General features: G+C 37.1%; 2 protein-coding genes across 2 annotated transcripts; both read right to left on the bottom strand.

The window, feature by feature from the left end:
• Positions 1 to 4469: 4469 nt before the first annotated feature.
• On the bottom strand, positions 4470 to 9567 carry prph2a (peripherin 2a (retinal degeneration, slow)). The gene is made up of 3 exons (XM_084434813.1): positions 8658 to 9567; positions 7650 to 7896; positions 4470 to 5937 (listed from the first exon to the last, which is right to left on the bottom strand). The coding sequence occupies exons 1-3, from the start codon at positions 9236 to 9238 to the stop codon at positions 5728 to 5730; spliced, it is 1038 nt and encodes a 345-aa protein (XP_084290939.1). The 5' UTR covers positions 9239 to 9567; the 3' UTR covers positions 4470 to 5727.
• Positions 9568 to 11070: 1503 nt separating this feature from the next.
• On the bottom strand, positions 11071 to 12417 carry tbcc (tubulin folding cofactor C). The gene has a single exon (XM_084434741.1). The coding sequence runs from the start codon at positions 12282 to 12284 to the stop codon at positions 11229 to 11231; it is 1056 nt and encodes a 351-aa protein (XP_084290867.1). The 5' UTR covers positions 12285 to 12417; the 3' UTR covers positions 11071 to 11228.
• Positions 12418 to 13132: the final 715 nt, after the last annotated feature.

The raw sequence follows: 13132 nt of genomic DNA, 5'->3' as shown, positions 1-13132 counted from the left end.
TCACTGACAGAGACTGGAACATTTTGGAAAAATAATTGAGTAAAAAAAGTGGGTAAAGTTGTCCGTGTTTTAAACTATAAACGCCATCATGGCCTCCTGACAGACTTCCAGTCATCAGAGCTAATAACCTGGCGGCCATGTCGTAAATCACATAATGAAGTCTTTCCCCGCAGACTTTCACCATCTTTGCTGTTTAATCCTGATCTCAGAGGGGCAACAGCCAGCAGTAGCCTACAAAAAAAAAAAAAAAAAAAAAAAAGGCCAAAACACTCTCTCCTCTAGCCATAGAGTTTAACCTGCCCCGCAACAATTCACTTCAATGCGTCCATCTATCTCTCCCTTTTTCGGTCCCCAGAGTGTTTTTGTCATTCGCAGTCCCCTTGCAGGCATTTATCTCCGGGTCACGTAGAATGAGACCAACCCTGGACTCAGGCCAAGCACAGAGCGCATGGGGTGAGAGAAACGTCGAGGTCATTACTGTGTAAGTATTTGATCATCATGACATTATTCCGCTTTTTTCATTGGTGTATGTGATTTAAATGTTTGTTGCGAAATTATTGGGGTTTGCAACTTGCATACAAAGATCACATGGGTGGAACTTGTCTGAATGCTGACAGAATAGATTCTCTGTCAATAAATGTGAGACGCTAGTAAATGCTGCCCCCATGAGGAAGAGGATGTTAATGTATCATGCTTTTCTCATAATTTAAAGGTGCAGTGCTTTAAAAAAGTTCTTTGAAATGTACACTCACATGAGATGAATACTCTAGTATTATAAAAGCCAAGGGGAAAAAATATTTTACATCAAGCGGGTCACCTCATGGGGACAAACATCTTGAGATCACATGACCAGACGGAATTCAGGGTATTTGAAAGAAGGAATCATTACTCAGAAGCAAGTTTTCTCTTTGGAACAGCTGTTCTCAAATTAAGCCTGTTGCATCTGCAAATATGAACATAGTTATTAATTCATGTATATAACATCTCATTGGAATTTTCAAGAATATTGTAGACCTATATTGGGGTCACACTTTTTACTATAGTAGGGTAGCCAACTTCTGCATAAGAACAAAAACATATTGTAATTAATTTACAATCACAACATAAAACACAAATATTTTATTGTGTTTGCTTGATTGCTCAACAGTATAAAATATGATATTGGACCAAACGATTCAAATTTAAGTGTTTGAAACCAACATACAAAATCACTGCCAGAGAAAGCACATATTGTTTAATTAGACCTCTGAATCAAAACCGTATAGTTATTAATACATAACCCTTGTTACAACTTACCTGAGACAACTAGCCCGACTCCACTATTTGTGAAGGCCAGGTCAAATATTTAGGAGCTTGGCCTAACTATAAAGGTGTGTATTTTAAAGCTTGTTTTGTCTTATTTTAAATAGACTATGTGAATCGAAATGAAGAATGCTTTGTGTCAGAGTCATTATTAACTTATTGACATTCTTATTGGCACTCTAAACAATTTAGATAAATAATTCATGTGTTATTATATTTCCCTACATAGGAAAAGCGGCTTGGAAAATGGATTAGAATCTTTCATGTGCATAAAAAGAACAGACCTACTCCCTGTCTGAAAAGTTACAAGTAGATGAACACACACTTACACTCCTCACAGATCAATGCATCATTCAAACAGATAGAGATCACGATCCCATTCTGCTGAATGTGTGGAACGCCATCAGCCGTCTCTCAGACACATTATAGGCCTACTGATGAGGCTGTGGAGGGCTAAAGACACAAAGCGCAATGCGTAGGCCTATTAACTCTCAGAAGGAGTGATTTTATGAACATGAGCGTGAGAGAGAGAGAGAGTGGCCTAAGGAACACTCAGAAAAGGTGTTTTACAAGAATAGTTTGCGCAAAATGATAGGCCTAATTCTGTCATCAAGTAGCCTAGCCTACTCACTTTCGTGTTGTTCCGAGTCCATATGCCGTTTTTACCCTTTGCAATACAAAAGTAGACGTTTTTTTAAAGAATTGCAGGTTAAAGTTCTTGTAGTTTATGGAGCCTGTTAAGATCCAGAAGAAAAAAAAAAAAAAACATGTTGTAGGCTAGGCTACGATCATATAGTTTTAGTGGATTTGTAAATAGGCAAATTTTAATGAAACGAAACATAATACGATTTTGATGATTCAATGTTCATATGTTCATATGTTCATAACACATAAAAGAAAATAAAAAAATAGGCCTAAAAAATAAAATAATAGACGCTCGGTTTTTTTCGCCACCTACTGGCGTAATAATGTATGTAATATGAAGAAATGGTCACTGAACGAATCTTTTTTTTATGAACTGATAAAAAAATAAAAAATAAAAATAAACACTCTAAATATGGGATGAATCAAAATCCTCGCCGTAATGATCAAACATGTCATAACAGTTTCACAAAAAAAAGGAAAAAAGGAAAAATGTCTTCATTTGTGATGAGTAAATAATGATAGAATATTCATTTTTAGTTCATTTATGGTTGAAGGAGTTGAAGAGGTGAACAATAGGCATTATAATGAGTGTGTATGATAGTATGTAGGAGGAGCTCAACTTTGCCTGAAGATGCTGGCAAAAGATGGATCGAGAGATGAGGCAATTTTCCAGCTGAGAGGAACAGAGAAAGGAGGTAAAAAAAAAAAAAACCTGAGAGAGCACAGATTATCCATCACAACACAGTGAAGCAGTTTTTTCAGTGTTTGTAGAGACTTAATTCAGTCTGAGAAACAAATGAAACTTTGAGAGAACTGCGTCATCATCTTGACAATAATAGTGTTTATTGAAAACCACTGCAATACATTAAAGCAAACCAACAGATGGCAGTGTTTGAGACTTAAATCGATAGTTTAGGTTTAATGATGTGTTTATGCTGGTTGACCTAGTTCTGTCACTGACCCCTACTGTTCAAGCCAGAGAAAGAGGATTTAAACACAGGTCAATGCACAAATCCTTTGAGTTTACTCTTTAAAGGTGAAGTGTGAGATTTCTGGGCCACTGGGGTAATTCTATGAAATTGCATAAATAACGCCAAATGAGGCATTTTTGAGATGTAGATGCACATGTTTATGTTCTGGCCTTTTTGAGGTTTAAGCTGAAAATATTTTATTATATATAAAAATTACTCACTTCACCTTTAAGAATCATCTCTGATTAAATGAGTCAAATTGCGATTTCCATTAACCTGATAAAGGAACATATATAGGAACATTTGTTCCGACGTCAACCCACGTCAGGCTCTGATGTCAGTATGACGTCGGATTCTGACGTCAATCCGATGTCGGGTTCTGACGTCGAACCGAATAATAAATAAATAATCATTAACATCATAATTATTTGCTCTAACAATTTAAGGGGGAAAAAATATAGCTTAAATATTGCTTCTCCCAACTCAAATACTTCAAGTTACTTCCCAATAATGTACTGAAGATCATAGATTCATCTGACGTACAGACTCGCACATTGTTTAATCCACATACAGCTAGAATGTTTTTCTCTCTTGTTTCTGCATATATTGTGCATATGTCTCTCAGTTCCACTGTATTTGCTGTGACTGTATATAATGACTTCTGTAAATTGTTGAATGTAGTCTGATCTTTCTGTTGAGCAGAATCCAAATGTCACCCGAACAAATTTGAAGTTAGATTTAATTCTCAACAAACTTTCAAAATAGTACCCTACCTCACCTGAAATGTGTCGTTATGAAATTATTTCGTTATCTCACATGATAATCTCACATGACCCCAGTTTGACATAATAATATCACTTTCTCTTAATATAAAGCTAATCGGGGATAAGCAGCACTTGCATGATTTCCCACCACTCCCAAATATCCTGTGACCAAAAGGGAAAATGAGGGGGAAAGTGCACAGCTTTGTTTGACACATTCTGTTCCTGCTCAAGGACATTCTGTATCTATCAAATGCTTGATACTCTTCACCGGATATGCAGCAGAAGTCCAGGTCACCTTCCAAGAAGTTAAGCTGAACACACTCAAAAGCAGCTTACTGTCTTTATCAGATCATCTGTGTTTACGTGCTTGTCGGAAAATCAACATACCCAAAGAAAGTTGCCCTCTTTACGGCCTTATCATTTCCCATAGCGTCCCATGCTAATATCCTGCTTCTTTCCTAAAAGCATAACAGAATTGTTAGTGTGGATGATGTGGTTTTTCTATGTTTTTGTTAACATATCATGTTATTGATCAGTGTGCATGAGGTATTTCATGTACAACACTTTTTAAATACAGACCATATGATGAAACTCACCAGACCTACTATTCAGATTCACTGTCATGTGCCATGCACAACAAACACCACGTGAACGCAATAATCACATAATTCTCTGCTGATCTTATTGGATAAGGCGAACCTCCCACAGAGCTCCCAGAATGCCTTGCACTTTGATCTCAGCAAATGACTGGACAACAGAAATCTGCATGTTTTTTTTTTTTTTTTTTACAATTAAACAAGTTTTATTCACAATAATAATCACTACGCACCAAACACTGTCCTAGAGTAGTCAACTTTTTCTTATAATTAAATTGTATTTTTACAAAAGGAAAAATGTCTTTGTTATAATTCTACACTATTTACATAGACACATAGTTTGAATTAAAATAAAATAATTACAAAAAATTACAGGTTTGAGCATAGAGTTTCAGTCTCTGGCCTGGGACGTTTCGTGGAGTAATTGTGCGGATGTAAAAGCACAGGAGCTCCCAGCAGTGGGAATGCAGAAGTCACAGGTCAGGGTTTAGCTGCCAGTCTTAAGCTGTCTCCTCAACTCCAGGGGACTTCTCAAGCATCCCCTCACCCTGTACCTGGTTATCCCTCTGTACCATAGCACACATTGGCTGTCTCCTAAACCTGCAAAATCAGCCTCTCCTTTCAGTGCTGTTGAAATCAAGTATGTTATCTGATGCTGAACTTATGCACAAAGCATCATCAGGCAGGTCACAAAAAATATATTTTTTTACAGATCCCCTCCCCCCCTTCTCAAATCACAACCCTGGTCCTTTTTTATTTATTTTTTTATAAAGCATTACTTTAGAATAAAACAAAACATCTAACTTCTTGTCTCTCCATCCATCTGTCAAGTATGTGGATTCTCACCTTTCATACACATTTCATACCTAAGTCCACAAGGGTGAAATGACACCTGTCTAAAAATGTGTTTTCTTTGCATTTGCCACACCTGTCCCATGACAAATTGTGTTGTTTATTCCTAATCAATAAAAGTACTGACTGTACTGAGGCTAGTTTCCATATTTTTACCGTTCACACTATGCCAAATCCGTGACTAGCCATTCTTAGGTTGAATATCAACTCATAAATAAAACAAAATATGACTATAAAAATGACTATAAAAACGTTTTGATTTTTTGTAGCGAAGTACAAAGTCAAAGGGGAAAGCGAAGCTGGTAAAATTACAATTTGATTATATTATATTATATTTAAAGCCCCTCTTTACAAGCCAATCATTTGTATACTAATAAATGTTTTCACCATGATATTGGTTTCTAATATACCAAATTATTTAAAGGAATGTAAATGACTGACAAAGGTTTGTATTAGGATATTTTCTTCACCAGTTCTTCATTAATTGGCTTTGTCTACACTTTGTGTAGTGTGGATGATATAGTTACAGTTTTAGGCTGTGTCCCACAGCTCTCTACCTCAGGTAGGTGTGGCCAAAGTTTGGTGGGCGGGGTTAGCTCAGCTCGCAGTGGCAACAGCCTCTTCATTTGCCCCCTCGTCCACTTGATTGCCTTTGCCCATGGCCTTCATCTTAGCCATGATATCAGTGAAGGTCTCTTTGACTGTTTTCTCCAGGATCCAGCCCTCGCTCTCACTCTCAGGGTCTTCTGGGTTGACCAGCGTGGACAGAGAGGTGTTTATGTACTGAAGTCCAATCATTACACCAGTCTAAAGAAAAGCATGAAAGATATGAGTTAGATAGCTGCACAGAGTGATATGTTTATTCATATTTAAAGGCACGCTCTGCAGTTTCCGTTTTTCTCAAACAGCGACCCCTAGAGTCGCTGTGGAGTACTTGTGTTTAATGTTACTGTCGTAAATACCACTCACGCAGAGCCGTCTCTGCACTCTTCCGACCGCGCTTCCTTCGTTTTCTTCGTCGACTCTGCCATGATTCACGTCTGAAATGCGTGCTAGTGTCTTCCATAGAGACTGCTTCATGTGTTGTTGATGTATGTGACGTCGTGCCGTAAAGCAAGTCGTGATTCTCGCGAGATTTGGCGGGGCGCCACCTCTCAAACTTGCATTGCTGGATTTGCCAGCGGCCCGCCCCCCCCCCCGCTTTGCTATCGGGATGATTCGCCCTACTACGAGTTCATTTACCATCGAAATGATTTTGAAGCTGTTATATTAAGGTACAAATCTTGCATAGTGTGCCTTTAACATATGTCCAGGCTACATTTCACAGATAGATAGATCTCTATTTTTATATATAATATTTCTATTAATCTCACTTCCTATGATTCTCATTCTGTAATTCTCAACTGTAATTTTACTGTGACAGCAATAAAATAAAACTTTTTATAATATATATTTTTGTCAGTAATAAAAACAATACTTTTTTTATTTAAATCAGCAGAACAAACACACACACACACACACACACACACATATATATATATGTGTGTGTGTGTGTATAAAATCAATGGATGGAATGTTCTACATCTTTAATTGGTGATTTGAAATCACCTTTTCCAAGAAAGCAAGATTTAACTCCGCCCTGCAGATTAGAACATTTGATCCCTGTGAATCTTCAGTCACCACACCATCTCACACTCCTAATCTCCACCAACCCTAGTTCAAGGTCTTGTTGTTGCTACAGACTGTTGTAAGCTTGGCAGATTTTGTTTAAATCAATGTTTATTTCCATACGTTTCCATTAATACTAAAAAATGTTAATACAAAATGTTTTTTTATTGGGTAAACTAATATTTGCTTTATGTATCATCCAAATTATTATATATTTTTTTAGATATTATTATTATTTATTTATTTTCAGTCAAATAAATGATTATTAATATAATTTACCAATTTAAAAAAAAAGTTAGTTCAGGTAAAAATAGCTCCTTAAGGTAACGTGTGCGAATTCCTGAGACATGTATTTTAATCTATCCCAGCAGGTAAGTCATTATTCCAGAACTACTACAAGGTAATCAGAAGATTTATCACATTTATTAATACCCAAGTCAGTTAGATGTTTTCCCTGATGGTGCCATATTAGATGATTGACTGAGGGAATGAGGCTTCTGTCAGTAAACATGGTATCACGTCATAAAGAAGAGCAATTACTCCTCTAACTAACCTTTACTTTTGCACCTTTTGAGATTGTCTGATAAGAAGGACAGGGTCCTCAAATCTGTAGCCAAAACAATGTGCAGTTATAATTTACCTTATTAGGGGGCAGACAACAAAAACACCTTATGATGGCTGTTTACAAGATTAAGTATCTAGACTGGACAAAACGTTCCTTAAGTACTACTGATCAAAGATCAGTCTGACCTTTACAGCGCAATCCAGTAAGATTAGAGGTACGTAATGTAAGTCATTAAGGTCTGATCCTGGATCAGCACATTGAGACATTCCAAAGCGAAACATCTTACTTGCAAGAGGGTGACCGCCAACACAAGTATCCCAATAGAGTTCATCATTCCACCATAGTATGATACAAGAGCGTCTCGGCAGCCACGTTTCCAGATGTTTAGTTCTTCGGTGTAGTGGTCATAGCTGTAGTGAGCCGTGTTGTTGGTTACTTGCTGCTGGATGCAGGGCCGTGGCGAGCTAGGGTTGCAACAGCTGAAGGGCACGCCATCCATTAGGTATTTTCCATCCACATTGCTGCTGATTCGACTAAAGGCACACACACAAAAAAATAGTTTTTGCAAATATGCTGTATATCGGTTTTATATTACATTTCAAGACAAAAGTAGGACTCAAATGTACAGTAAATAAAAAAAAAATGGCAAAAGCAATATACCATTGTGAAACTTTCCCTTTCGTGTCTTAGAATGACATTCTTTGTTCTGATTGAAAGCTGTGAATGCTGGCAAAATAAGCAACTTCGACAAAATTATACTTTATAACTTCCTTATTATTGTTATCAGTAAAATCTAATTTATTTAAATGAATTCATCGATAAATCGAATAATTTGAATCACTTTGGAAAACTGTATAGGTTAGGTGTTAAACATCAAAAACCTCTGTGATGAAAGCATCACACACTCTGATATTAAGTCAATGTCTATTCCAAGCCAATCTACCAGGTATTCAACTGATTGAAAGGGACAGTAAGCTCTGAGGGCAAGAAAATGTGATCCAAGAAGATTAGTGACTAAATCTAAACTGGTTAACATACCTGATACCACTTACACTGCACATTGACCCCTGCAAATCACCCAGTACCTAGCCTCACTTTAAACTTGCTAAATAACTCCACAAACAGCATAAAAACAGGCACTCTAAAAACCTTCAAAAGAAACTCACTGTAAATGAAACTTCTCAGCTCATTATCTAATCTTCTAAACTATATCTGAACAAAATGAATTGAAAAGAACTGAAAGGAACGAATGTTAACGCATCACCCAATCATTAAACTGCAAAAGGACACTCACTCTTTGACTTCCTTGGAGCTGAAGTCCAGGTAACGGTTGCTCACCCACTGGATCTCGAACCAGTCTTTGTAGTTGTTGTTGCCACAGCAGCGGAACTCTATCTGCATGAGATCCAGAGTTCTCTTCATGTAGCAGCGACCGGGTGTATCGGTGTCCTTGTAGAACTTCATCCCATTTTTCAGGCCCTCGGCAAGGGTAAACTCTAGAGGAATGCGCATGGCAAAACACAGAGCCGCCGTGAGGACGAGGAGGAAGTTGAAGAACACACAACAAATGAGAAAGGGATTCAGAATGGACTTCCATTTCGCAAACTTGGTGGAGTCGAGGGAGTCATAGCAGATTTTGCCCCCAAAGGCATTGAGAAAACATGCTAAAAGACCCACAACGATTAGAATGTTGGGTACAAAATGACTCTCATTGTTGTCCATAAGTTCACTTCTCTTGCGAAGTTCAATTTTAAAGAAAAGGCCCATGCTGAAGACAAGAACACCGGCCATAACAGAAAACCAGTACATGAGCCATAGCATCTGGGCCAGCTTCACCCGTTTCTTCAGGTCAAACTTTACCTTCATGAGAGCCATGTTGAACAACTAGTTCAAGTCCAAAAGAAAGAAAAAAACAGAGTTTGATGATCTCCAAAGACAGCTGTGCAATGTACCTTACAGAAGCTGAGCGTTGAAAGTACGTTCAAGGCGCAATGTGTAATCCATTCCAGTAGAGCGAGAACTTAGTAGCTATTTTCATGATGATCTTTGCACCCATTATAGACAAAATCCAACGTCTTTTACAGGTAAACACCAGTCTAATACATTATCTTCTTCTCAATCTTAAAAATGGATTTTCATCTACAATACTTAAAAACAACAGTGTGTCCTGGTACTGACGCAAATAGTGGTGTCCCTCTATCTGCAAAGCGAGGACAAAAGCCAAGGATCCAAATGATTAAACGCAAAGTTACTGTACGTCATCCTAAACCCAGCTAATCACCCTCATCCCATTTACAGAAATCCCTGGCCAGCAGATGAGCCTATCTGTAAGCTGCTGCCGAGCCGTGTGATTGGCTTGATTGGTCAGATGGTTTGACTGGCATGACTAAAGAAACACCAAAAACCAGGAGGCAATGATTTAAGACCATTACACTTCCACTTCAAGTGCCTTATGACAAACAAGCCACTGTTTGAGGGGATCTCAAAATTTCTCAAAGTTCAAACACTAATGATAGTCAAAAACACTGACACTTTACAATAAGGTCTCATTTGTTAATATTAGTTCATGCATTAGCTAGCATGAACTACAATGAGCAATACAATTTTATGGAATTTATAAATTTTTGTTAGTTAATAAAAGCAATTGTTTATATTAGTTCAGTTTATAGTGCATAAACTAATGTTAAGATGCAACTTTTGATTATAAAAAGAAGTATAGTTCATGTTAACCAATGTAGTTCAGTAATGTTTACAAATGAGACTTTTGACAAGTCAAAAAATGACTAGTCACACAACTAATGCATATGTAGATATTAATTGTATTTGTATCAAAAACCAGAGCCTATAAATCTGAATATAACAGGCCAATTCTTGCATAACTACTATCTGTTATCATTTTAAAGTGTTAAATTAAAACCTCCATATGTATACATTGTTTTGCACATAATGCACAAAAATGAATGCACTTTTTTCCATAAGTCTTGTTTTCAGAAAATTACTGAAATTTGTTACCAAACAAATGACATTATATATTAATAAATGTATAAATGAGTAACAGAATTAAATGCGATAACCCTCATGTTGTTCCAAACCTGTATGACACACAAAATGGGATATTTCAAAGAGTAATCAAACAGTTTTGGTGACCACTGACTTCCATTGTATGGAGAGAGAGAGAAATAAAAAACAAAACACTGAGACATTTCTCAAAATATCTTCTTTTTATGTTCCTCAGAAGAAAACAAGTCTAACGTTTTGGAACGACGTCGATGTGAGCGTGATTAAACAATGAGAGATATTTCTCTATTCTGTTAACTGTCCCTTTAAAGGGATACTCCACTTAAAAATGAAAATTCTGTCATCATATACTCACCCTCATGTTGTTTCAATTCTTTATGAGTTTCTTTCTTCTGCTGAACAGAAAGGAAGATATTTAGAAGAATGTCAGTAACCAGACAGTTTCTGGTCTCATTGACTTCCATAGTATATATTTTTTCCTACTATGGAAGTCAATGAGACCAGAAACTGTCTTCTAAATATCTTCCTTTCTGTTCAGCAGAAGAAATAAACTCATAAAGAATTGAAACAACATGAGGGTGAGTATATGATGACAGAATTTTCATTTTAAAGTGGAGTATCCCTTTAACAATGATTTCATTCAGTATAGTTAAATGTCTTGGCGAATGAACTACAAATAAACAGATGTGATAAGACTTTTTTTTATTTTTGACAGCATTATATTTAATACATCATTCAATTAATTAATGAGCTTTGTAAGTGCGGAACTCGGGAACATTCAGTGTTTATGGCATCTCAATATCAGCATCATATTTACTGAGCACATAATCACATAAGTTTTGTTTTTTTAAGATGGTCCCACAGAATCCCAACTACTTGTTCTCTCAGTCTCAGGAATGACAGTCCAGTTGGGCGAAGGTGTGCCAGCAGCAAGCCAATTGAAATCATCCACATCTGTCCAATTGTTTCTGTCTGGATCAAGTCCGGCTACTTTGAAATGATCATGAATGCCTGGATAGGTCCACGTGAATGGTGCGAACCTGACCTCACGACAATCCTCTATAATTGCCCGGCTGGTCACATGGACATATATCTGAGTGGCAGTGGTGTTATGTGTGCGCAGCTGCTGACAGGGGAACACTAAAGTGCTGTCAGTGCACTGGTCAACAAACACAGAGCTGGACACTGGCCCGCAGAGGATCTCGCAGCTCCGGATGTTCTTGATGTGCAGGGTGCTCGGACAGCCATAAAGTCTCACTTTGCAGTTTGTCAGATGAGATAACAGAACATCTTGTTGCTGGATCTCCTCAGCTTGCATGATCAGGACTTGATTTTCAGCATTAGAGAATCCACACTGGTATACAGAGATTGCAGCATCCACAACTACTACAGTACCACCAGCATCAGATGCAGACTTATCTGTTGTTTGTTTACTCGGTTCAGGCTGCTTACTTGCTCCGGCATTCCTGGATCTGAAAGCGAATTTCTTTTTAGGCAACACCAAGTCCCTCTTCTCATCAAGAGAGCTCTGGAGTTTCTGCATGGATGCCTGTGCCTGTCTTATTTCATATTGGGTTAGAAACAACATGCTGTCGTTGAGGAACTTCTGGAGCTGTTGAATTCTCACAGTGACCTCCTCCAGTGTTTTTGCGGCTTTGTCGCGGTCACTGAGGTTAGAGCTGGAGAGCATCTCCTCGACTGATGTCTTCTCAGCATTAAAGGTGGACGTGAAGAAATCGCTCTTTTCTTCCTTCACGGTCTGGCTCTCCTTGACATTTCTCCGGCGCTCTGCCTCTTCCAGCCGCGCTTGATCTCTTCGTAACACGCTTTCGGGAACATTGACAGCTGTATTTGTTTCTCCGTCATCATTCGCCACATTAACTTCCACTCCTAGTGCCGCCATGTTGCTTCTCTAAAGAGGTGTGGTAAACGCGCGCTGATCATGTGACAACTCGTCTAAGCGTACTGATCAATGATTGGACAAAAAATCTGTACCATTAGTAACGCGGCTTTCTATTGGCTCATTAAATAATCACGTTCATAATAAACTGTTGTTTACTTTTTTTTTTTATACTGGAAGAAAAAAATACTCTCATATTTGTATTTGATTCATATTTTAATTAAATTATTTATGTGAGATTTATTTTTCACAACATGAAATGTTATTACAAGTTTATATCATATTATAAGTGTTGATTTATTTATTTTAGAATTGCAAAATCACCTCGTGACTGTAGAGAAAACAAACAATGTTTAGTTTGCCAACTGTTTTTTTTTCTTTTGATATAGCCTACCTAACAATTTATATTGATTTTGTATTGAATTTCGTACATGATCACTGTATGCACTATAGGCATATTAAATCAGCACAAAATAAACTTAGTTCGTTTTGAAGTGATGAAAATGTATTGTTTGTCAGTAAATGTTAGTTTTATTTAAGTTTTAATTTAGTTTCATAAACGATAACATTGACATGCTTGCTGTAGCAACAATCTCATAATCATATAGCCTACAGTTGATAAAAAATAAAGCTATAAAATAAAACATTTATTATACATTTCTTATTTTGCTTCAGGTTCACACTTTTGGGTGATGTGATCTCCTTTTAAGATTTTGTACATAATGTTTAATTTATTTATTTTTTCCCTACTTTAATTGTTTTTGTTTATTGTAGTTGTTTCTTTCATACACATGATGAACCCGTTTAAGCACATGTTATTTTGGGGTATATTTTCAAATGCATATTATTGT

This window comes from Rutilus rutilus, assembly GCF_951802725.1.
Source record: "Rutilus rutilus genome assembly, chromosome: 16".
Classification (NCBI taxonomy): domain Eukaryota; kingdom Metazoa; phylum Chordata; class Actinopteri; order Cypriniformes; family Leuciscidae; genus Rutilus; species Rutilus rutilus.
This window is presented reverse-complemented; position numbering and strand designations above follow the sequence as displayed.